We start from the raw sequence: 26,775 nt of genomic DNA on the forward strand, positions 1-26,775 counted from the left end.
TCAAGTACCCAGACACCCAGGTCGTGATCGACTGTACAGAGATCCGCTGCCAAACACCTTCCTCCCTCCTCTCGCAGAGCGAAGTGTTTTCAACATCCAAGTCACATTGCACCTTCAAGTGCATGCTGGGGATGGCACCACATGGAGCCATTACCTTTGTTTCAGCCCTCTATGCAGGCTCAGTGAGTGATAGAGAGATCTTCAAACAATCTGGTATCATCTCTCTCCTGACCCCTGACATGGCCATCATGGTGGACAAGGGCTTTATCATTGATGACCTCGTCCCCTGCAGGGTGCACCGGCCGGCCCTCCTGTCTCAGAGGAGCCCGATGCTCCAGGAAGACATTAGAGAGACACAGTCCATCGCACGGTTGAGGGTCCATGTGGAGAGGTGCATCAGGAGGATGAAGGAGAACAAGCTGTTTGATACAGTCATCCCCCTCTCAGTCACTGGGAGCATCAACCAGCTGTTCAGCGTGGCCTGCTTCCTGGTGAATTATCAGAACGGACCTCCGGTCAAAGTGTGTTTGAGTTCCCGGGGCCGGTCTGCATAAAGATAGACCCAGTCTTAGACTTAGATCTCACTAAGTCAGTCTTGAATGATGAATGAATGGTCTTTATTGTCATTGATATAGTACAGGTACCAAACAACGACATTTGGGAGGGGGGGCTCCCCTGGTGCTAGGAAAGAAAAAAAACAAGAAAAAAAAACAGGAGGGAAAGGAGCTGGTTTACATAAATAAAGGCTATGTACACTATCCACTATACTATACTGTACAAATAAAACACTGTGCTGTACTCTATGCTATGCTATACCAGGGCTCTACAGTGCGACCATTTCACTCGCATTTGCGACTAAAAATACATCTGTGCGACTAGAGAAATAAATTCACGAGCACACGTGCGAGTACAGATATTATTATTATTATAATATTTTTTTTAAATTCTAAAAATAAATCTGCGCGAACCGTGTGGCCACATTTTAAGCCGTCAGCCAGCCCGCTACGACCACGGGAAGTCATGTTAAAAGTGAAGTTACTTCTGTTAAACTGGCGCTAAGCTAACATCGCTAATTGCTAACTCCCTCCTGGGCCTTAAAGAGACAAGCGCCCTTTTCTCATCTCAAGCTTCATTAGCTTCATTAGCTCACCACATCTACAGATTTGGTCCCACACACTCCAGATTTGAACCCAAGGTTACAACCAGGGTTAACTACCCAGGGTAGAAAGTAGAAAGCTCTCAGACCTTCAGAACCCATTGAAAGTAGTGGAGGTACTCCAGAAGTCCAAATGCATCTCTAATCCTAGGAAACCCTAGGAAGCAAGTTGCCTAATGGCATGAAAATGCCACATGTTGTACTTGAGTGTGGCAGAGAGGTGGGACCCCCGGGGATGGTGGTGTGCTAACAGCTAGCCGCCGCAGAGGCACCGTGCTGGGCTGGCCACCTCCACATGTCACCACCCCGGGCAGCATGGGGCTGGGGACTGGTCATCTGGATGTGGGGTAGTTTAATACCCCTAGATGTGGAGTTGTCTGGCCACCGTGTGTGACTGATGTAGCCTGACCCAGCAGCAGGGAGGTGGGCAGCATGGAGACAGACCTCTGCATGGCCTGGCTGGGCTGCTAGCTGACAGACCTAGCCCTAAAGCATGGCTGGGCTGCTAGCTGCTAGCTGACAGGCATGACATGGATGAATGAATGAACATGCTGCTAACCAGGAGAACTTGACACAGCTAGTTACCATAATACAATGCCATCAACTCTGCGTCTAGTAGGGCTGTAGGCATGGGCCAATGTGTGATTTTGGTGCAAAAATTGCAAAATCACTAATAAAAATGTGTTATAATTACATTTTTCACTGTGCTCCTAAATTTCTTTGTGTGCCCCTAACATTTTTCATTTAGGAGCACATGTGCTCCTAGTGAAAAAGGTTAGCGTAGAGCCCTGTATACCTATTCTAACATTTCCTATTCTCATCATGGTGGACAAGGGCTATAGACTCTAACATTTTGCTGTTGCATAAAGCTCACCTATGGGTGACTAAAGTAAGACTGACTTCGATAGCCTGTCACGCAATGCATTCTAGGTAAAATATTAAGACACTTGAACAGGAAAAAAAAACATGGCGGCCGAAACAGCTACACCTAACGGCTACACCAAGTATTAATACAAACCATGGTATAATTGCAAATACACTTGAATACATTGAAAATACACTGGTGTTCCTCTTACTTTTTACAATGATTTGCAGGCAACAGCAAATGAATAGAACAGAATGCTGAGATGAGAGTAGAACCATAGAAATGTTTATTAACAACCAAAACATTTAACCAATTGAATTGATTAAACAAAACTCAATGACTAATTCAGGTATCTTGGCATGTAGAAGAAAAAGAAGAAATGGTCTGCCCTTTCTCTGATGGTGTTTGCAATGCCACTGTCTTTAGAGATCCGTTAGATTAGCATGTCCTCCTCAGGGAACACCACAAAGCTTTTTGCGTTGGGACACTTTACTTCAAGCAGGCCAAATGGTGGGCTTTCTGTGGGGTCATAAATCAATCCGTCTGGAGAAGACCCCAGCCAGGGTGCCTTAGTGTGGACGACGAACCCAACAAGTTGTTGTTGTTTGTTGTTGTTCTGTACAGTACAGTGGTAAGGCCAAAGGGGATGCAGTATGTCACAATAGAATACTAAAGCCTACATAGTATTTGTTTAGGTAAAAGACAATATGGTAGATACAATATACTACTTTGGAGTTTAATGTGTACAAATTAGCATAAGAATAACACATTCATTTCTGCACATTCTTGATACTATGCAGTAATACTAATACTTTTACTAATACAGTAGAAAATCAATGGCTGCAAGTTTACCCAGATCATATGAATAGAAAAATATCACTTATTGTAATTTCTTATTATCTTACAGATTTTACAGTTGACAGACTCAATTTGGAGACGTCCATGGTTACCATTTAATGGAGAGCACTTATATAGCGCCTTTTTGCTGCTCCAAAGCGCTTTACAACGGCCTCTCATTCACCCATTCACACACACATTCACACACCAATGGCGGCAAGCTACCATCCAAGGCGCCGGCCCGCTCACTGGGAGCAATTTTGGGGTTCAGTGTCTCGCCCAAGGACACTTCGACATGTGGCCAGCCGGGGCTCGAACCGCGGATCTGCCGACCTTGTGATGATTAGACGGCGGCTCTACCTACTGAGACACAGCCGTCCCGCCATGCATGCACATCATTAACGTCAGTGTTGGCTAACACCAGCGCTAGCAAGGCTAGCAGAGGGGTTGAACGGCACAATGGTACAAAACACGCAGCCTGCCTCCTGGAACGCCTTCCTCATCTCCACCTAGCGGCCGAAACAAACAAACACCACGAATAATCACCATAAACATTACAATAATAATACACATCATGAACAATGATGGTCGTTGATTCACATTAAGAAAATAACATATTTTTGATTTTCACAAATATAAATATAAATATAGACATGTTATTCTCTTATAAAGTCTTCACGCTTCCTGTATCATTTATTATAGGTATATACAGTGTATCGGGGGTGGAGGGAGGGATCAGGTATAATACAGTGTATCGGGGGTGGAGGGGGGGATCAGGTATACACAGTGTATCGGGGGTGGAGGGAGGGATCAGGTATGTACAGTGTATCGGGGGTGGAGGGAGGGATCAGGTATGTACAGTGTATCGGGGGTGGAGGGAGGGATCAGGTATATACAGTGTATTGGGGGTGGAGGGAGGGGGGGACCAGCTCATTGTGATGCATTTAACACCATCCCCCATTCCGCTCCATGGATTTCTACGTCCGCTGTCTTACCATTCTGTCCTGCTCCAGACACAAGCCCACCACGGCCCCCCCACTGCCTGGGAGCTTCACCGCCGAGCCAAACTGCCGGGCACACTCGAAAGACACACACACACATATACATATACACACACACACACACACACACACACACACAGAATAACTGAGCAAAGAATCTTAAATTATCTTAAACATTTAAAATGATCTATTAAAAGTCTTATAATAAATGATCTATTAAAAGTCTTATAATAAATGATCTATTAAAAGTCTTATAATAAATTATCTATTAAAAGTCTTATAATAAATTATCTATTAAAAGTCTTATAATAAATGATCTATTAAAAGTCTTATTATATTAAAAGTCTTGTGAATAAAATAAAAGGATGCCTCCACTACCTGTCTGGCCAGCTGCACCATCTTGATGTTCCCAGGCCCCAGACAGTCTTCTGTGTAGACGGCCCTGTGGTCCAGACAACGCTACAACGTTAGAGGTTTCTCCAGTGTCCACAAACAAAACATTAGCTATTGTGTTTCTGAATGCGCATGAATTGCTGCGTTAATTGTTCCCCGTTCGTTAACTCTGTGTTCTATGTGCTCATGTTATCTGTTGCTTGTTGTTTCTGTGTTTTCTGTTTTTCCCATATTGTCAGTGTCTTTGAGCCCCGGAAAAGCGCTATATAAATAGAATTAATTATTATTATTATTATTATTGGTCAATCTGGTTAAATGGTTGTCTTTACCGTCTCAGCTCAAAGTTGCTGTCCATCAGCTGGGCCAGTGTGTTCCAGTCCCCCGCCTGCAGAGCGACCCTGGAGGACCAGAGAGAGAGAGTCACATGGTTGTACCAGAACACTCCCTGGAGATAGATAGACATGTCAATCAAACTCCTTCCTTTGGTTGTTCTACTGCGGCCTACCAACTTGAGTCAAGAATCACGTCAAGAATAACCTCAGAACCCTAAAGACTAAAGCCCAATTTATGCTTCTGCGTCGAATTTACGCGCGCCTACGCCGTAGGCTACGCAAGGGCTCTCCCAATTTATAGTTATACGTTGGTCGCGTCGCGTCGGTCGGTGTACTCATAGCGGCATAATAGCGATCAAAAAACGTATTTTTGTTATGCTTGTTGTAAAGAAAATGTCTATAATGCATTGAAATGACAGTAAACTAAGATAATAAGATGGTTATCATACATTTTCAGTAATTAGAGAAAAAGTAAATGACATTTCTGTCATGACTTCCGCATTTACGAGAGAGTCGGAATGTGACGCTACCAAGCGGACCAATCACAGTTCTTATAGATAACATTACATTCAATATGTCTATCATAAATATAATTTAAACCCAACGAACAGCCATGGGGCTCCCTGTAACTAATCATTTATTTCTAAATAAACAGGATTGTACATCTCGTAAATGTGAATCGCGCTCCTTATAGGAAGGCTGTGCCTGACGCTTCCATAGGGCGCTCCGTTGGAACGGTGTACTCAAAGCGGCATAATAGCAATTTCTTTTTGTCATGCTTGTTGTAAATAAAAGTTCTATGATGCATTGAAATGACATTAAACTAAGATAATACGATGGTTATCATAATCTTTCAAATCTTTATTAATAAGTAATTACAGAAAAAGTAAATGACATTTCTGTCATGGCTTCCGCATTTTGGTCTACGAGAGAGTCGGAATCATATCGGAATCATGTGCTACCAAGCGGACCAATCACAGTGCTTACGGTTGCGTAGGCACTGCCGTAGTTACATTTTTGGAGAGGTGCGCGTCAACCCTCTCCGTAGGTTACGGCGTAGGCTGCAGGCCTACGCAAGCCTACGCGTAGGCTACGCGGTCGATTTTACGCAGAAGCATAAATTGGGCTTAAGTCTCTCCTTATCTCATCTGATGAAGTGAAACAAATGAATGAAGCTAATCAAGTATGGTGAAAATTAAGATCTGCGATCTGTTAAAATAGGAAATAGCTAAATTTAGAGTAGTTTAGAGTATGGCAATTATTTCGGCACATATATATGAGTGCTTTTGCATCTCTTTACGTCCAGATACCAGGTAATAAAAACATTTATTTTTATTTTTATAAATATGACTACATAGAATGCTCCAAATCCATCCAGATATGTGGAGCTGTCAGCACAGTTCATTACCAACCAGAGGTGTGTGACACCTCAGACGCACCTGGCCTGGTCTGTGAGCTGAGCAAAGGACTTCATAGCATCGACCACCTCCGGTTCCCCTGGAGACAGAAGGGTCAGGGTTAGCTGAGGTTATACAACAGTTAGTTCCGACTAAGTCATTTGATTGGACAAGAGGCATTCCATGAGTGCCGATATACAGTATAACAGCACTGGGACTTTTAACGATATGTATCACTCCACCGCACAAAAAAACTTTTCATCTGGATCAGAATGATCTGGATTCCTCTTTGCTATTCAGGATCTAAAGGAGCTGGCTGGTTTCCCCAACTACTACTACTCAACATCTGGCCCTGGACGGCACAAAGAAGAATAAGGATCATTCTGATGTTTCCATGTTTGAAAGGCTAGGTGCAGGAGAGAAGAGGAGGAGGAGGAGAGGAGAGGAGAGCTAACCATTAAGCCAGCGCTGGCGGACGTTGCTGTGAATGCGTCCTGAGTCGCTGGGGTCACTCAGATAGGCCAACCAGAACACAGGCAGCACGCTCATGTCTATACCAACGTAATCTCCTGAGGATAGTAAATAGACATAAATAGACACACACACACACACACAGTAAAGACCAATTGAGTTTCATTCAGAAACAGAGAATATTGGACAGCCACACAGAAATAGAAATAACCATCATTGATGTGATGCCCCTCCTGAAGGTGACGTGTTCATAGACATGCCATTACCATAGCCCTGCTGATCCATGAGCTGTTTATCAAAGTCCATGTAGACGAGACCCTCATAGACCTGCAAGAACCCAAAAAAAACTATAAAACTATTGTAGCACACAATAGGCTGCATACGCTGTATAATATTGGGGTGAGTGTTTGTCCAGCACCACGGTCTGCAGACGCTATGGAAGTGACGACTGAATTTTTCTTTAGACAATGTTATTATATATTAACTATTTAGAAGCCATAATCGCGTGTCACATGACAGCTTCTCCTCAGAAGGGAGAATTAGAAAAACAGATGGTGAGCGCAAGCGAGTTGGTCCCTAAAACAAGTAACTGCTGCTGCAATGTGGAAGCAGGTTCTGATGGAATAACAAGGGAGAGCCAGCAGTGTAGTCTATGTGATACGCAGGACTACGCCGTATACCCACTAGGAAAGGCCAAGGATTTCCATATACCCACTTAACAATGTGTGAGGATACTCAACAGCGTTTTGTGACAGAACTTTCACACTTTCATTCATAACATTCACCCCGTCTGTGTTACGAAGCACTTGACTTTTGGACCATTGGGACTGACTATAGCGTCATATACCATCAAAGGGGGGAAATGCGACATGAAATATGTCAAAATGCAGCACTATCATGCACAGATCAGCCTTATAACATGTAATGTTAGATATATATATATATATATAACGTTAGACAGGGAGCGCAGATTTATTTTTATGGCGTTCTGAAATTAACGATATGAGGCTGGGAGGGAAAAATCACAGTAGCCTATACCCACTAGAAAAAACTAGACTACACCACTGAGAGCCAGTACATGTTGACGAGGCTGTGTGAAAGATCTGCATGGAGAAGGTGACAGCCAAAGACAGAAATACTTCAACTTTACGTGGCCATCTCAGAATCAATCACCCTTTAACCAACGTGTCCAAAGCCCCGCTGCTGTCGTTGTGTGAAAATAATAATGATAATAATATTTATCAACTTTATTTGTATAGAACCTTTCATACAAGAAATTAGGCTCAAAGTGCTTTACCACAAAGAAATGACATGCACTGTGAGTGTTTCACATAAAAATAGACATCAAATTAACAATAAAAATATGAATGTAACATAAGATGGAAAATCTTAAGTGCGCTGAAGCCAGCCACCTTGTGGCGGGAGGCGGTATAGCAGCATAGAACACCTGACCTGGACAACTCTGTCCTGTAGACCTGCCGTGATGAACAGCTCATCTGTCTCCACGTTGAGGATGAAGTTGGCCCTGATTGGTTTAGGAAGGTCCTGAGGCGTCGCAAACACAACATCACACATAGAGGTCAGTCAACTGATTGATACTAGCGTAATTTTATCATAAAAACTCAACTAAACTAATGAAAAGATTTAAAATGACAGATTCTTGAAATGACAACAGCCTTTCATTCTCACCCCGTCTGTGATGTTGTAGAACTTCATCAGACACTTCAGGGTGGCCGAGACGATGGCGCTGTCAAATCACGGGACGGAAGGAGAGTCGGACAGAACAGGAGATTACATTAGAGCTAAAACTAAGAATGCTAAATATACAGTAGAGGCAATACAGACCACTGTGATGTGAATACATAGTGATATGGATTAACATCTGACCAGACGGCTCACCTGCTACCAGCCAGGCCCTACAGCAAAGCAGAGAGAAAGAAGAATGGTTGATGTGATCACCAACATGGTGGAAAAGTCTTTCAACCAGTGGAGGGTGGTGGAGGCAGACATGGGAGATGGACTGTTTGATACCGTTCCTCATTCCGTTCCGTGCATCACAACCAGCCTGACCTCTGACCTCAACCTCTACCAGCTTCCCCTGCTTTCACCTGCCTAAAGACACCTTGGCTGCGTTCGTTCAATTCGCTCTGAGAGCGCCGGAGCGTACACTGGGTTCATCTTCATGAAGGGACCAAGTCATTTGATTGGACAAGAGGCATTCCATGAGCGCTGATCAGATTCCAGAGCGAATATACGAACGCAGCCCTCGTCTAAAATAGAACATTCACAGGACAGACAAGCGTGAATTGCTTCTTGAATGGAATAGATAAGGTATAATAGATAAGGTATAATAGATAAGGTATAATAGATATGGTATAATAGATATGGTATAATAGATATGGTATAATAGATATGGTATAATAGATAAGGTATAATAGATATGGTATAATAGATAAGGTATAATAGATATGGTATAATAGATATGGTATAATAGATAAGGTATAATAGATAAGGTATAATAGATAAGGTATAATAGATATGGTATAATAGATAAGGTATAATAGATATGGTATAATAGATATGGTATAATAGATATGGTATAATAGATAAGGTATAATAGATAAGGTATAATAGATAAGGTATAATAGATAAGGTATAATAGATATGGTATAATAGATAAGGTATAATAGCTATGGTATAATAGATAAGGTATAATAGATAAGGTAGAATAGATATGGTGCTCACCACTTGCCGAGGAATATTGGTATCATACTTGAGTGTGAAGTTCTGCTTTGTCAAAGCAATACTGGCAGACAGAGAGAAAAGAGCAAATGTTTTAAATGTAGATCATTTACAGGACCAGTCAAAAGTTTGGACACACTTCCCCATTCAATTGAATGGGAAAGTGTGTCCAAACTTTTGACTGGTCCTGTACAATGTTCAGCTGTAGACAGACACGGCATTCATTAAAGTAACAATGCCCCCGTGGACATGATTTATCCTCAGATTTAAGTGACTATATTGACGATAGATCACAGCCTCAGGGACTTTCATACGACGGTTACACAACAAAATTACCAGTTCTCTAAACACATTTAATAAAACTAGCTCCCATTTGCCAAAACCATAAACACATTTCACATGAAGACACAATTCACAAAACACAATCCTCCTTTTCTCATAAATCTAAACACATTTTGTCTTGCTAAAACACAAGTTGCAAAAAACTCTGCTCAAATTCTCAAATTAAAGCTCATGTGATGCAAAATGCTTGCCACAGTCAGCAAAATTTGAACACAATGAACACACCTGGCTTCATTCATTAAACATAACGACTCAGATTTTAAGACACTTGTTGCAAATTATTGTGGTGTGTGTGTGTGTGGTATAGTTCCATAAATAAATAAATAAACATCACACCCTGAACATTGTTTTCAGTGAGTATTGTTGTGTGTAATGGATCCTCTGTAGTGTTTGCATTGAGTTGTGATACAGTACAGTATTGTACATGTTACGGTACATGTGGGAATACGGTACATTTTTCAAACCTTTATTTAAAACTCGATAGGACAACAGTGCAACAACTTCGCGGCTGAATTTTAGTAAAATTTCCGACATAATATGCCATTTAAAGGGGGGAAATAGATATCTAAAAATGCATGACTATCATGCAAAATCAGCCTTAAAATATGTAACGTTAGATATAACGTTAGACAGGGAGCGCAGATTTATTTTTATGCATGACTATCATACATGTGGGAAAACTAGGGTTAGGGTTAGGTGCTAGGGTGCTAGGGTTACAGTAAGGTTAGGGTTAGGATTAGGGTTAGGGTTAAGGTTACGGTTAGGGTTAGACTTGCCAGCATGTACCAAGTCACCCTAGCACCCTAGCACCTAACCCTAACCCTAGTTTTCCCACATGTACCGTATTCCCACATGTACCGTAACATTGAAGGAAGTTATACTATTTCAATTACTGTAACTCACCCACCCCTGTGGGTGAATATGTACTTCAGAATGGTCAAGAGATCCCTTTAGAAAGAAGTCGATTGTCCACACGTAAGATCAAGTTCGAATTACTGTACTGTAATGTCTTTTAGTTATATAGTAAAATTAGCCAAGCATTACAGTAAAACATTCATGAAGAACATATACATACTGTAAAAGGATATTTTCCAACAACATACATACTGTATTTTCTGTAGATTTACATACTGTTCATATGAAACACACAAATCTATGAATGCCCAATACTCTACAGTGATATTCTGAGAACAGATACTGTAAGGTTACTAAAAATGTGCTTTGGCAGTTGTGAAAAAAAAGAACATTCTCACACACTGAACATTGTGTTTTCAGTTGTTTTGTTGTAGTCTGTAATGATGCTTATAGTGTTTACATTTTTGCAGGCTTTGAGCAGCTGTTTTGGTGTGAAAGTTTGAGTTTTGAAGAGAGAAGGTGTGGTTTTGTTTATGTAGCTTTAGAAAAGTGTGTTGTGTTTAGAGTTTTGGGAAAATGGAGGAAAGTTTTGTGAAATGTGTTTTAGCAATTGAGAAAAAATGTAACTGTGACATTATTGTTATTAAATCACGGCTTTGAACACCTCTCAGCCAATCACAATGCTTGTTTGCATAACAGATGATGAGCATTTTCAAATGTCTCGTCTCGTCTCACCCTCATTGTAAAGTGCTTTGAGTTGCATTTCATGTATGAAAGGCGCTATATAAATAAAGCTTTACTTACTTACTTACTTACCCTTGCTTTGAGCAGAACTGGTAGAACTTCTTACAGGTGGCCTGGAGCAGACGCAGGCCTCCCAGGTACCTACACACACCAACACAACAAACAGCTTGGGTTTGAAACACTGCAAAATGACAATGTCAATTAAGTGTTTCTCACTGGTGAACTGAGCTATCTTGTGATCCCAAAGCTAAGGAGTTCTTTTTTTGTCTCTCCACTTTTCTTTCTGTAATATTTTTCTTTATTTCGTTATTAAGTTGTCTTCAACTAAAAATGAAAATAATAGAACTTATGTATGTATGTATGTATGTATGTATGTATGTATGTATGTATGTATGTATGTATGTATGTATGTATGTATGTATGTATGTATGTATGTATGTATGTATGTATGTATGTATGTATGTATGTATGAATGTATGAATGTTATGGAAGTGTATTGTTTGTATTTAAGTGTTAAAGATGAACAATTGTTTGAAAGTATGGTATGAGGACCCCAGGAAGAATAGCTACTGCATAGCTGCTGTATCTAATGCATATCTGCTGTATCTAATGTATCTAATGGTGGATCCAAATAAACAAACCAAACCAATCCTCTGGTGTAGGGGCTCTACATTAGGGGCTCTACATTAGGGGCTCTACATTAGGGGCTCTACATTAGGGGCTCTACACGCTCTCAGCTTTTAAAAAAATGCCGGTCGAGAGAGGACGCTGGCGTTGCTTGTTCGCCGCTTCTCCGTCCGAAAGCTAGGTGTAATTGCAGTATACAGAGTAGATTGTCCTACAAACACACTTAGACTTAGATTTAGTCACCTAAAAATGTATTAGACCCCTATACTTTCTTTTATTTATTTATTGTTTCTTTTTTATTATTACTACTCGATCTTTTCAGTTTGTAAAGCGTCTTTGAGTGTCTAGAAAAGCACTATATAAGTCTAATGTACTAGTAGTATTATTATTATTATTATTATTATTATTATTATTATTATTATTATACTGACCCTTCTTTCCGGCTGATGCAGAATAAGTCCTGCAGGCTCCCAAACTCAGTGGGGTCGTTGAGCGGATGAGGCAACAGAACCTGAAACAGGGCAAAAATAAAATGAGTACTTATAGTTATTACATACTATACTGTATATACACATAGTTATTACTTCAAGGTCCAGTATGTAGAATTGAGCGCTTCAAAACAGTGCTAAATTGGTAGCGATCAGGAAATGAGATCACATGCTAGAGAACGTTCATTTATGGTGTTGTGGCCGAGCACTGGCCTTTATGTACAACGTGTACGTTTTGTGAATATACACACATTTGCCGCTATTATTAAAGAAATTGTCATGTAGCAGAACGAAAATGGGGTGAGCTTTTTTCCACATCCAAATGTGAAGAGTTTGCAGCCTAGTTTAGGGATGAGATAACCACCATCAGAGTGGTTAAAAATGGTCATAGACAGAATACATTACTGTATTATTGCCATGTTGCTCCCTTTCACACATGTCGGCAATTCCCTGGTTGCACCATGTACTAGAATGCATTCAACTAGATGCAGAACTGGAACGGGACAGGCGCGTGAGACTGCCATATACCATATACAGTATATATATATATATATATCTGCCATATATTACACCTCCGTTTTATATAGAAAAATATGATGATAAATACATGTGGGACGGAGGTATGATATGTGGCAGATATGTGGTGTGGCGGTCTCACGCGCCTGTCTCGTTTTTATTTTATTTTATTTGACCTTTATTTAACCAGATAAGTCAATTGAGAACCAATTCTCATTTACAATGACGATCTGGCCAATTGACAGAACAGAGGCAAGTCTATACACAAAACACAACACAGTATATACGATATAGAACACAGCCCAATATATACAATATAAAACATGAATGCCATACACAAGTATCAAAAACATCTATATATCACAACACAATATGCAAAAGACAGCAGGGACCAGGGGGAAGTTAACTTAAAAGCAGGGGCAGTGATCCGAGACAACATCTAAAAGTGAGTGTTTAAAAGTGGGTAACGCGATTAGAGTGGTGAGTTTTAGTGTCAACTGCAACACATTCCAGTCAGTGGGGGCAGCAAACTGAAAAGAATGACGGCCAAAGGAGGTGCGGACTTTGGGGGGGACCAGAGTGATATATTTGTTGGAGCGGAGATTGCGTGTGCTGGATGAGAAGTTCAATAGTAAGCAGAGGTAGGGGGGGGATTTGCCGATGATGGATTTATAGATGAACTGATACCAGTGGGTCAGTCGCCTGGTGTGGAGTGATGGCCAGTTGACTTGGGAGTACAGGTCGCAGTGATGTGTATTGAAAGGGGCACCGGTGACAAAGCGGATGGCAGTGTGATGGATGACGTCCAGTTTATTGAGAAGGTTTTTGGGGGCAATCCTGTAAATGATATCTCCATAGTCCAGAATTGGCAGGATGGTAATTTTTACCAAAGTGTGTTTTGCAGAGTGGGTGAAGGAAGCTTTATTGCGGTACAGGAAACCAATTCTTGTTCTGACTTTGGTGAGGAGGTTATTGATGTGGGTTTGGAAGGAGAGTGAACTATCAAGCCAGATACCTAGATATTTGTATGTGTTGACAAATTCTAGTACTGACCCATCCAGTGAGGTGATTTTTGGGGGACAGGAGGCTTGGGGTAGGGTCCGATTGAAGATCATGCATTTAGTTTTATCAGTGTTTAGGAGAAGATGGAGGTTGGAGAAGGCATATTGGATGCTGTTAAAGCTGTGTTGGAGGTCGGTCAGGGCAGTGTTCAGAGAGGGGCCAGACGTGTAAAGAATGGTGTCGTCGGCGTACAGATGGATGTAAGAGTTGCCAGCCGCGTGAGCAATGTTATTTATAAAAATATGAAATAGTGTTGGACCCAGAATGGAGCCCTGGGGGACACCCATGGACAGGGACATTGGGTCAGACAGCAGGCCTTCAGCTTTCACAGACTGCACACGACCAGAGAAGTAGTTGCTGAACCATGCCAGGCATTCCTCTGCGAGTCCAACATCCTTGAGTCTGTCAAGCAGGATAATTTATAATTTTGCCATTTAGCAGATGCTTTTATCCAAAGCGACTTACAATTACGAATTACAGGGACATTCCCCCTGGAGTAACTGAGGGCTAAGTGCCTTACCCAAGGGCACACTAGTAGTGGTGTGGCTTCAGGCGGGATTTGAACTCACAACCTTCCGATCACAAGTCCAACTCACTATCCACTAGACCACCACTACCCCGGATGCAGTGGTCCACGGAGTCAAAGGCCTTAGCCAGGTCAATAAACACAGCTTACTACTGTGTAGTAGTGCTTGGAGTCAAAGGCGCATATGATGTCGTTTAGCACTTTAAGTGTTGCAGAGATACAACCGTAGCCAGATCTAAAGCCGGATTGCGTAGTGCTGAAAATACTGTAGGACTCCAGGTGGTGGGTGAGCTGATTGTTGACCAGTTTCTCTAAGACTTTGGAGAGGCAGGGTAGGATGGATATGGGCCTGTAACAGTTTATGTCTAACTTGTCACCTCCCTTGAAGAGTGGGATGACAGCAGCAGATTTCCAGTCCATGGGGAATTCTGAGGTTTGCAGGGAGAGGTTAAACAGACAGGTGATGGGGGCTGAGACAATGTGAGCTGCTAATTTCAGATAGAAAGGGTCCAGATCATCCAGCCCAGCTGATTTATAAGGGTCCAGTTTAAGCAACTCCCTAAGCACCTCACTCTCCTCTACTGGCTGGAAGGAGAAGCACGGAGTGCTTGGGGGGGGACCAGTGCTAGGGGTTGAGGCAGCATGATTGACAGTGGGAGTGGGAGTGGGTGTATTAGTTGCAAAAGCATGACCAGCCCTAACAAAGTGCTTGTTAAAACATTCCACCATGGAGGCTTTATCTGAGATGACAATGTCCTCAGATTTGATTGCCGTGGGTAGTTGAGAGGATGTGTTTTTGTATTTTCCATGGTTTTGACAGTCTTCCAAAACTGTTTAGGCCAATGCACACGGCGTGCGATTTTTGTTGCACCACAACATTCGATTGCAATGCACACGGCGTGCGATGCGATTTTTGTCGCACCGCAAAATTCCATTTTCAACTCACACCATTGAAGTCTATGAGAAAATCATAAAAAATCTCATCCCAATGCACACGGCGTGCAAGATTTTGTTGCACCACAACATTCCATTCTCAATTGTAACTTTATTGTTACGTAGTCGGACCAGGCAGGCTGATTACAATAGGCTCTAACAATATTGCTTGCCTTGCTTCCACAATTTCTACAAGATACAACTGGACATATTGTGATAAAATATGTGGGTCCCCTGATTTAGGGGTATTGGTAAAATGTCAGGAGAGGGAGCGCACAAAACACACAGCCAGAAAGGTGTATTATAAAAGCCACTTTATTATTATGGGCGATGATCAGGCAGACATAGATTCGGAGGACGGAGACAGTCATCAACGAAAGGAGACAAACGAAAATGGGTGAGTAGCAACGTTAACGTTGATATGCTTTTATGTAATGATAGCAAGCTTTTTTGCTAAACTATAACTATATAGAAAGGTATGTTCCAGTCTCTCTCCCCGTTATGAGTGACTCAATTAATTTAGATAGACCAGTTGAAGTTTTCCCAATTGTCCCATTGTGATGCAATAATCCGTCGCACCACAAACTTTTACAACATTTGACAGTGCGACAAAACTCGCACGCCGTGTGCTTTGTCCCATTCAAAACGAATGGAATCGAATGAAAATCGGGGCCGTGTGCATTGGGATGAGATTTTCTCATAGACTTCCATTCAAACTTCAAAATCGAATTTTGTCCGGCAACAAAAATTGCACGCCGTGTGCATTGGCCTTTTGGGGTCAGATCCGCATGTCGAGAATTGATGTTTGTAAAAATCTGCTTTTGTTTTCCTGATCGACTGGGTGCATTTGTTCCTTAGCTCCCTGAAGGATTGCCAGTCAGAGGTGTTTTTGGAGGCCTTTGCTTTATGCCATAGCAGGTGTTTTTGCCGGATCAGCTCAGACAGTTCGGTGCAAAACCAGGGGCTGTAGCGATTCTTGGTTCTGAATTTTTTAAAGGGGGCATGTCTATTCAAAATGGTGGAAAAAGTGCTTTTGAAAAGGGACCATGCATCCTCAACAGTGGGGATGAGATTCATTCTGTACCAGTCTACAAGTGCCAGGTCATGCAAGAAGGCCTGCTCATTAAAGTTTTTAAGCAACCGTTTATACAAGACCAACGGTGGCCGTTTGGCAGTGGAGCCTTTGCGTACACAAGCAATGCAGCAATGGTCACTAAGGTCTCGGGAAAAAAACGCAGGGTTATACTTGGCCGGCGTATTGGTGAGAATGACATCAATGAGTGTGCCGTTTTCCATAGATGTAGTGTTGAATCTGGTAGGAGTTCCAGCGAGTCAACTCATATTATGCTTACCATCACCAAGTTCGCTAACTAAAGCACTTGATTACTGTTGATATAAACATACTATATTAGTCCATAAGCACAGTATGGGAGAACTTGGTGATGAGCATAATACGAGTTGACTCAATTAGACATATTGCTATGCGCTCTGCTGTGGGCTCTCTGACTGCGTGATGCAGGACAGCTGAGAGGAGACGGTGTGTGTGCACTGTGTCTATATCACAAAATATACATTTGATAAGTAAAAGTAAGCTCAGATTCAGATTCAGATTCAGATTCAGTTTATTGCCACTATGCATTACACATATAGGAATTTGCTTCGTCACCACAGCAAGTGCGTTTATACTTTTTTTCACATGTCAAAAAACAGGACAACACAACAACAACAACACAGGACAGACAACAGTGCATTGGATAGTGCGGTATAAAGTGCAGTGCAGAGTTTTTACAGTGAGTCCAGTTCAGTCCTGGGCAGACTTGGGGGCGGGGGGGAGGGGGAAGCCAGAGTCATTTATCAGCCTGGCGGCTGAGGGGTAGAAGCTGAGCCTGTGGCGGGCCTTCAGTGCCTTAGGCAGCCGCAACCTTCTTCCAGAGGGAAGCAGGGTGAGGAGGCCGTGGCCGGGGTGGAAGGGGTCTGCCATGATCTTCCTTGCCCTCCTCAGAGCCCTGGTGTCATGCAGGGAGTTGAGGGAGGGCAAGGGACAGCCGATCACCCTCTCTGCTGAACGTAGCACCCGCTGCAACTTGGCCTTGTCCTTGGTCGTTGCAGCAGGGAACCAGGTGATGATGGAGTGGGTGAGGATGGACTCTATGATGGCCGTGTAGAACTGGACCATCATGGACCTCGGCAGCCTGAGTTTCCTCAGCTGCCGGAGGAAGAACATCCTCTTCTGGGCCTTCTTTGTGAGGGCCTCGGTGTTCTGCTCCCACTTTAGGTCCCGGGAGATGGTCATGCCTAGAAAGCGGCATGACTCCACGGAGGCCACCGGGGTACCTCCCAGCGTGATGGGAGGGGGCAGGGCTGCTTTCCTTCGGAATTCCACCACCATCTCCACTGTTTTCAGAGCATTTAGCTCCAGGTTGTTTAAACTGCACCAGCTCTGCAGCCCCTCGATCTCACCCCTGTAGGCAGATTCGTCCCCCCCGGAGATGAGGCCCACCAGGGTGGTGTCGTCTGCAAACTTCAGGAGCTTGACCGAGGGGGGGCGGGAGACACAGCTGTTGGTGTAAAGGGAGAATAGTGCTGGAGACAGGACGCAGCCCTGCGGGGAGCCCGTGCTGGTGGACCTGGAGCTGGAAATGCTCTTCCCCAGCTTCACCCGCTGAGACCTGTCAGTCAGGAAGTCCGTGATCCACCTGCAGGTGGAGACCGGCACCTGCAGCAGGGATAGCTGGTGCTCCAGGATGTGTGGGAGGATCGTGTTGAAGGCCGAGCTGAAGTCCACGAACAGGATCCTGGCGTAGTTGCCTGCAGTGTCTAGGTGTTCTAGTACGTAGTGCAGAGCCATGTTCACGGCGTCCTCCGTGGATCTATTGGCTCTGTACGCGAACTGCAGGGGGTCCAGCACAGGATCCGTGATGAGCTTCAGGTAGGCCAGGACAAGGCGCTCCAGGACCTTCATGACGACAGAGGTCAGAGCGACGGGTCTGTAGTCGTTGAGGCCTGTGACCTTGGCCTTCTTGGGGACGGGGATGATGGTTGATGCCTTGAAGCACGCTGGGACGTGACACAGCTCCAGCGAGGCGTTGAAGATGTGGGTAAACACCGGGGCCAGCTGGTCGGCGCAGTGCTTCAGGACAGAGGGAGAGACGGAATCCGGACCAGCTGCCTTCCGGGGATTCTGCCTCTTAAACAGTCTGTTTACCTCTCGCACTGTGACAGAGAGAGGGGGTGGGGAAAGGGGGGTGGGGGTGGGCGGGGCGGGTGAGGAGGGGGGAGGGAGGGGGGGGGAGGGTGGGGGTAGCAGGAGGGACATTGGCCCCCCTGGGGGACGGGGGTGGTGGTTGTAGCCGGGGGGTGTGGAGGGAGAGGGCGGGGGTGGGCGGGAACCTCTCTTTCTCAAACCTACAATAGAACTCGTTCAGCTCGTTAGCGAGAGGGAGGTTGTCGGACATCAGCGGGGACCTGGGTTTGTAGTTGGTGATGGTCTTTAGGCCTTTCCAGACGGAGGCGGAATCCCCCTCAGAGAGCTGTTGCTGCAGCTTCTCCGAAAAGCGATGCTTCGCCTCCTTCACCGCTTTGGCGAACCTGTACTTGGCCTGCTTGACCCGGTCCACGTCCCACGTAGCTAAGTAAGTAATCTAGCTAACTATTATTGGAAACAAAGTACTATCCAGTTAGAAGATGTAGTTGTGTTGTCCTGCTGGTCTCGCTGCCTGGGTCTGAACAGACTTTGGGATCAACTACAACGTCTCCATAGGCGACATTAGAACTTCACATACTTTGAAGAAAAATGGTGGGATGTGAGGATCTTGTAAATTCGCAAACAATAGCAGCATTTAAATAGTTACGTTTATGTTCACCTGGAAAAGGTAGTGAGTGCAGATTTTCGTGTTTTGACTTTGCTGGGAGTTTGTTAAAAATGCCTTTCCACCAAAGAACCGTGAAGCCGGTGAGACCATATACCATATATATATTTTAGTTAGATTGAACTGATGAATCTGACGTGTTACCAGGCTCTTGCTCTCCACCAGAGTGACCTCAGCCCAGAAGTTGGCGATCGTCATGGCGATGGTTTTCCCATGGAAGCCGTCAGAGGGGTTCCCCATCAGTCCAACTCTGGGTGGGGAGTGAATAATGATGTCATTCAGGGAGGCTGGTGGAGGTAGAAATCGGAGGATGGGCTCATTGTAATGCATGGATTGGAATGAGAAATGGTATATACAATAATAGTTTTATTGCCATGCAATCAACTTGTCAATCAATTGTTGGAATTTGGTATATTTTACTGTAGGCACAGAGTCAGCGACCCACATTTGCACCCCTGCACTTCTGTCAGATAATGCACCACTTCTCCCAGAAAATTGTTGCAATTACAAATGCTTTGGTATTCACATTCGCAAGTGTGATTTCGATATTGCCAGCACCTGTGACTTGACTTTTAAATACAAATTAAAGGTGCATTATTACATTCTTGAAATACAATTATTTCTTACAATTTTGTCCAGTCCATTTTTGGACTTCTGTGTGGCATGATATCATATTTGGCTTTTTTTCTCAGCTTTTTGTGTTGTTCCAATGCAAACAAAAGAAATAAACATGAATACCAAAGCATCTGTAATTGCAAAAATGTTCTGGGAGAAGTTGAGCATTATCTGACAGAAGAGGTGCATTATCTGACAGAAGTGCAATATGAGCCAAGATGTTTGTATACATGTTTATATACACACGTTTGATAGTATTGCTTATTCCATTCCATCTATTACAATGAGCCCCTCCACCCAGATGTCATTACACTCAACAACAACAACAACAACAACAACAACAACAACAGCACTCTCAGTCCATTCCCAGTGTCCCAGTGCAGGCGTAGGCTGTACCTGGCGTATGAACGGCATGTGATTGGTTTGGCAGGTGTCTCCTGCTGCTTAGCAGAGTAGTGAGCTAGCCACTTGGTGTAGTCTGACAGACCCTGTCACACCAAGACAAACACACACATGATAAACCCTGCCTGAGCATCACACTGCACATGTATTAGAGTTGACACGTTAGGCCCTGGACGTTGCCCAGCTATGCTAATGACAGATTGAGACCATGGTTCCTCTCTGGGAGTCACCCACCCGTTGACTGACAAAATGGCCTGTCTTATATAGGGCCGGTTTCAGAGACAAGGCTTAAGCATAGTCCTGGACTAAATCACACTTTCAATGTAAAATCTCCATTGAAGATGCTTTTTAGTCCAGGATTAGGCTTAAGCCTTGTCTGTGAAACCGGCCCATAGAGTCTTTATCCAAAGCTTTACAACGGCCTCTCATTCACCCAGTCACACACACATTCACACACCAATGGCGGCAAGCTACCATGCAAGGCGCCGGCCCGCTCACTGGGAGCAATTTGGGGTTCAGTGTCAAAGGACACTTCGACATGTGGCCAGCCGGGGCTCGAACCGCCGATCTGCCAACCTTGCGATCATTAGACAGCGACTCTACCTCCTGCGCCACAGCCGCCCTCGACAACCAAGTCTGTCTGTGGCCGTTTCATATGTTTCCCACAGTACGTTCAACCCTTTAGCCAATCAGAAGCAGCATTTCGTACTGAGTTGCTAGGTTGCATTGCTCAGTTGCTAGGTTGCAAAAGTCATGCCAGAATTCCACAGATCAAATTGGATAGTGATTTCATACTTTTTCTGATAGTGTGGTGTGGCTTTCATCATGGTAGCCCAAATATTGTGATGAAAGAGACTTTTATGATCTAATCTATTCACAAACACATTCACTTGGATTGTTGAATTCAGCCCTTTTAATTCTAGCTGAGGAAGAAAAGGAGGGAACCGTAACACAGTGTGTTTGTGTGGCCTCGTCCAACACTCACCACCTGGCCAATGAGCTGGAAGCCTGTTGGTAGTTTCATCCCAAACACAGGGTCATGCTCTGATTGGTCAGACACGTTGATCAGCCACTCCTGGGGGAGACAGAACAGGAGCAGAAACAGTATCATGCATCATATATTACATTATATCATATTATACATCATATAATGTAGAATATATTCTGCACAGAGGAGGTGTGATGACTAACAGTATGAATGACTACAACAGCAGTCCTCTGAGCCCAGGATTTCAAAACTATTTTTTCTGCTGATCCAGGATCAGATCAAGCTGGCTGATTTCCCCAATTTGATACGTTCTATATGATACGTTCTATGTGATACGTTCTATGTGATACGTTCTATGTGATACGTTCTATTTGACCATTGCTGCACTAAATCAGCACAAACTCAACAATTCTTTGCACATAGTGATGATCACATTGGAGTCAGATCATAAATATTAAATAGGTCTCAGCCAAAATATAGACAAAGGTCTCAGCCAAACCTTTTCATGGAAACTGACATTATTATAAAATGATCTACAATCTAGATTAAACGTTTTTGAATACTGGGGCCCTGGGTAGAATTTATAGCAAATCAATTATGATTACGACACAATTACTTACAACACAATACAACACATTACAACACAATTACTAACAACACAATACAACACAATTACTAATGCAACACAGAGTAATAACAAGATGTCTCCTCAATGTTACTACCAACGTAATTACTAGGGATGTCCCGATCCGATATTGATATCGGATATCGCTGCGATATTGGTCCTGAATGCTGGATCGCAGATCGCACCAGGAAAAAAATAGGCAGCGATCTGGGGCTCGCGATCTGGCGTGTCACTCACGTGATGACAACAGTAGTAGTCAGTGGTCACATGCATGAGAGTTGGCTAGTAGCTACCTGTGTGTAATGAGTCTGACAATGTCATGATGCCAGCTGGTGAAATCATAAACTATTATTTTGCTTAAATAATTTTTCGGTTATTTACATATACAGTAACACTACAGATGGTAAGTTTTCAATTGATGCTTCATACATTGAAATCGGAAATAAATTCAAGACGACACGAGTATTTGAATGTTGGTGCACCGAATTGGAATGCGACAGGAGAAAAGTGACTGATCAAACAACAACAACAACAAACGCTGCTAACAGCTAGCGGCTAACAGTGGTACATCGCTAGGAACGTCTAACTGCGTCTTTATAACATCACAACATGCTGAGAGAACATGGACATGCTAAAAACACATAACTACACATAATTAGATGAACACACAGTCCTTGCTTTTGAATACGTCCTAAAACGAGAGTATGTTTACAAGTCATTATCACTTACTGGTAGCCTCCGAAAAACGCGAACAGTGAATCCAATCCACAGATTATAAGTATTTAGTGATCGTTAAACTGTTGTATATTATATCGACTGGGTACTTTAAAACTTCATGTTGCCTGTTATGAAACAAAACTCAAACCAGATATTGTTGACACCCCTTCGATTCTGCGACTGGTTTCTGGTCTCACCAGCGGGCGTCTCTAGGCTACACTTTAAAAAAGGGTCCTATAATTGATTTGCCATTTGTAAGAGAAGATAAATAGAATAAAAACCTGAAGGCACTAAAACTAGAAATCAGACAGTAACTCTTTTTTTTCTACAATGCTGAATGCTGCTGTTTAAATTGTTTTAACTTTAAACCAGTTGGTCACTGAGTACTGCAGAGTACTGTTTTTGTTACTTGAATAAAGGCTGGCAGTCTTTAATAGCCAACTGTTGTTGTGGACTATACTGGGGAAGTATTTGTTATTATTCAGGAGTAAAACAATAAATACAAATATCGGATTGATATCGGTATCGCAGATACCTGAAGCCCAGGTATCGGTATCGGTATCAGTAGTGAAAAAATGGGATCGGCATCCCTAGTAATTACAGTGTTATAACACAGGTGAGGTAGAAGAGTCGATTAACTGTCAATGACTGACCCAGAACCTGCCGAAGGTCCTGTCCTTGGCTTGTGGCTGTAGAGAGAGGAAGTAGGAGAGGTGTGGGAGTGTGTTGCTACGGAGACAGTAGAACACCACGCTGGCCAACCGCGACGCTGTCACTCCCTCCTGAGGCTTCTCTAGGAAGCGGGTGATCCTGAAATGCAAACACATCCCCAGGCTTCAGGGTTAGTCTGAAACACACACAGACCCCCTAGCCCAGCCCTAGTCCAGCCCAGCCCTAGCCCAGCCCTAGCCCAGCCCAGCCCTAGCCCAGCCCAGCCCTAGACCAGCCCTAGACCAGCCCAGCCCTAGCCTAGCCCTAGTCCAGCCCTAGCCCAGCCCTAGACCAGCCCAGCCCAGCCCTAGCCCAGCCCTAGACCAGCCCTAGCCCAGCCCTAGCCCAGCCCAGCCCAGCCCTAGCCCAGCCCAGCCCTAGCCCAGCCCAGCCCTAGCCCAGCCCTAGCCCAGCCCTAGCCCAGCGCTCACCTGTGTGTGTCCGGGCAGACCTCAACGATGCCCCTGGAGTTGCTCTTCTCCCCCTCCTCCAGCTCATAGTAGATGGCCAGGTCTCCTGGCTGACACACAGGGAGGGACGACACATTTACATGTCAATCATTTACTGTCAACATAGACTAGTCCTCTGTTCATTAGACTAGTCCTCTGTTCATTAGACTAGTCCTCTGTTCATTAGACTAGTCCTCTGTTCATTAGACTAGTCCTCCGTGCATTACAATGAGCCTGTCCTCTGATTTCTACCTCCACCAGCCTCCCCTGACACCCCTGCATTAGAAGCATCTGTATCATATCACATATTGTAATACAGGCGTTGTATATGACGTCATCTCACCTTGGACCTGAAGAAGCGGAGAACCTGAGCAATATCAAAGTTCTGGTCTGCACAGAGCATGTCCCCGGCAATCTGCCAAAAGATGACATCATCATCATCATCATCAACATCAACATGAGAGAACATCAGTACTAGAGGTATCATATGTGACAGTAGCTGGTGAAAGGGGGAACAAGCCAGCAACCAACCAAATGTTCAGACTTTTATTCTGAAAATGTTTAATAAATGTCAACGTTGTTGAAAATCAATGACACACTCGCTAGTCAAGACAAAACATTGCAATGCAATGGGTTCGGGCTTTTGCTAACAATGGAAAGCAGTGTTATAGTTAACTAGGTCGTAGTGGGGATCACTCACCGAATCCATTGCGTTGCAATATTTTTGGCTTAACACGAGTGTGTCATTGATTTTCAACAACGTTGAAATTTGTTTTCAACATCTTTCTGAATTAAAGTCTGAATATTTGGATCGGTTGCCGACTTGTTCCCTCTTTCACCAGCTGCCGTCACATAGGGGGCTACCAGAGAGGTTTGAGACTAATGGTGCTTTTCCACTACAGGGCTAGCCCGGGTCGACCCAGGCTGGCCTGCTTCTTTGGCGCTTTTCCATTTGTCGGCCTGGATCAGCACGGCGCGGTACGGCGCGGGCAGGAACCTTTTTGCGAGCCGGTACCTTTTTGCCAGGCTGCGTGTGACGTGTGACGCTGCACACCGTTGATTGGTCAATGGAAATCGTCACAGCATCGTCATCGTATGTTTTCACAGCTAACCGCCATTTTTAAATCTCACAACAGACTATTACTTCTTACTGTTCTTACTATTCAGTGTGTTCAGCATGCTATTGTGATCATGGAGAATTTTAGTTTGGAATTATAACCCATTGTGACGCGGAGATATTCGGCCTTAAGCGACGGGTCCCCCCCCCCCCCCCCTGATGAGCGTTTTACGATGTACCATAAATCTGCTTTGCTTATTCTATCTCGTTAACGGTACATGACTAAGACTCCATTCGAATTTCAGTGAATAACACCGGCTATGAAGGTGGTACAAACACAATACTCCTTTGCTAACTTCACCATCGGTATACGGTCATTTTGAGCCCTTAACCACCGCGCTGACACCCCGAGAAGATATGCTTTTAACCGTAAACTCAATGAACCGGGAGTTCACCCGCTGCTGCCTGCAGCACCGCGCCTGCTGGTTGAAACTCCCGTTGACAGCGGGGGGAGAGAAAAGTTCTACCAGGGAATTCGCTCCGCGCTGTGTTGACCGTGATAAGATTGTCGTATCGACACCATTCAACTGGTTTTGGATTCCCTGTCCTCTCCTCCATCCGGACACGTTTGAATTGTTATCCTAACCCACGGTAAATCACAGTTATTAACCCGCAAAGGGTGCCTCCGGGCACCGTGTTTGTCCGTGAATAACACCGGCTAGGAAGGTGGTAAAAAGACAAGACTATGCTGGCTAACTCCACCATCGGTATACGGTCATTTTGAGCCCTGAACCACCGTGGTGCCACCCCGAGAAGTGAACCGGGAGTAAACTAAATGAACCAGGAGTTCAACATGCGTCAAGTGCTTATATTCACTACGAGCAGTGTCGACATCGATCAGGCAGTAGCCATCTCATATGGTCAACATAACAATGATACTACAGTTCATAAAGCAGACAAGTGAAGGCCGTGGTTTTAAGGGTTAAAAAAACATGACTTTATTATGTGTACATAGCTTCCTCTCTCTCTCCCTCTCTCTCTTTCTCTTTCTCTCCAAAAAACCACGGTTAATAATATACCACATGCCGAGGAAAAAGTATACGATAGCTTCAAGGCCAAGCTGCAGCGGGTGATACGCTCGGCGGAGAGGGTGATTGGCTGCCCTTTGCCCCCCCTTGAGGCCCTGTTTAAAAGTAGGGCTTTGGGGAGGGCCAGGAAGATCATGGCTGACCCCGCACACCAGTGGAGGCTCCTCCATTGAGGTGGAGGAGGCCTGGCCTCCCCAATAATTTGAGAGAAGAGAGAGAGATTTAAAAAAGCAATAATTATATTTTTTATCAGACACACAACATACAATTCAGAACAATACTTCATCCATTTCTAATATTTATCCTGCAGAACAGCACTCATACACGCGTGTGGCGGAAAAAGGTACTACACGGAGGCCAGGCCTCCTGTCGGAAAGTGGTTTCTCATAGAAGTCAATGTAATGCAATTTTTTTCATGGCAATATGTGATTGGCCAAATCACTGAAAATGGGTGGGAACAGGAGGCCTGGCCTCCGTGTAGTACCTTTTTCCGCCACACACGTATGAGTGCTGTTCTGCAGGATAAATATTAGAAATGGACGAAGTATTGTTCTGAATTGTATGTTGTGTGTCTGATTGACATAGTGTTTGAGTGCTTTTGACATGTCATTGATTGTATGTAGTATGTTGTGGTGAATGTTGTGAGCCTGAGCAGAAGGGACAATAGCTGCTGCAGGCGGACCAGAGATTCATGCCAATTGTTTTGTTTATTTGATGACCCATTGTGCAGGCAATAAAAGCTGCTTCATCCACCATCCTGAGAGTGTCCCAATCCCTTCAGTACCGCCAAACACAAATTATTAATGTTTAACAAAGACAGATAAGAAGAACAGGGAACATTCCATCGCGAGTGAAGCGAGCAAGCGGAAAAAAAATTGGCCTCCCCAATTCTGGAAGTCACCAGCCTCCAGGAAGGGCCAGGAAGGGCCAGGAAGATCATGGCTGACCCCGCACACCCAGGACACGG

The 26,775-nt window shown here is 44.0% G+C and overlaps 1 protein-coding gene across 3 annotated transcripts in view; it reads right to left on the minus strand.

Annotated features, from left to right (window-relative positions):
• Positions 1-2,372: 2,372 nt before the first annotated feature.
• The window catches only part of gkup (glucuronokinase with putative uridyl pyrophosphorylase), a 33,796-nt gene continuing 9,393 nt past the window's right edge, over positions 2,373-26,775 (minus strand). The window contains exons 6-24 of one of the 3 annotated variants that reach the window (XM_080526874.1): positions 24,007-24,078; positions 23,646-23,734; positions 23,157-23,313; positions 21,159-21,248; positions 20,168-20,259; positions 19,301-19,406; positions 12,194-12,273; positions 11,208-11,276; positions 9,198-9,258; positions 8,352-8,368; positions 8,142-8,199; positions 7,905-7,997; positions 6,719-6,779; positions 6,437-6,550; positions 6,024-6,081; positions 4,582-4,650; positions 4,238-4,301; positions 3,854-3,925; positions 2,373-3,367 (exon numbers count right to left, since the gene is read on the minus strand). In XM_080526874.1, coding sequence (XP_080383000.1) covers positions 3,263-3,367; positions 3,854-3,925; positions 4,238-4,301; positions 4,582-4,650; positions 6,024-6,081; positions 6,437-6,550; positions 6,719-6,779; positions 7,905-7,997; positions 8,142-8,199; positions 8,352-8,368; positions 9,198-9,258; positions 11,208-11,276; positions 12,194-12,273; positions 19,301-19,406; positions 20,168-20,259; positions 21,159-21,248; positions 23,157-23,313; positions 23,646-23,734; positions 24,007-24,078 — 1,527 coding nt within the window. In that variant the 3' untranslated portion in view covers positions 2,373-3,262. Of the gene's footprint in view, positions 3,368-3,853; positions 3,926-4,237; positions 4,302-4,581; positions 4,651-5,996; positions 6,082-6,436; positions 6,551-6,718; positions 6,780-7,904; positions 7,998-8,141; positions 8,200-8,351; positions 8,369-9,197; positions 9,259-11,207; positions 11,277-12,193; positions 12,274-19,300; positions 19,407-20,167; positions 20,260-21,158; positions 21,249-23,156; positions 23,314-23,645; positions 23,735-24,006; positions 24,079-26,775 lie in introns of those variants that run through there. The other 2 variants (XR_013937378.1, XR_013937379.1) reach the window with 2 other exon arrangements.

Source organism: Nansenia antarctica, assembly GCF_963989245.1.
Source record: "Nansenia antarctica genome assembly, chromosome: 3".
Classification (NCBI taxonomy): domain Eukaryota; kingdom Metazoa; phylum Chordata; class Actinopteri; order Argentiniformes; family Microstomatidae; genus Nansenia; species Nansenia antarctica.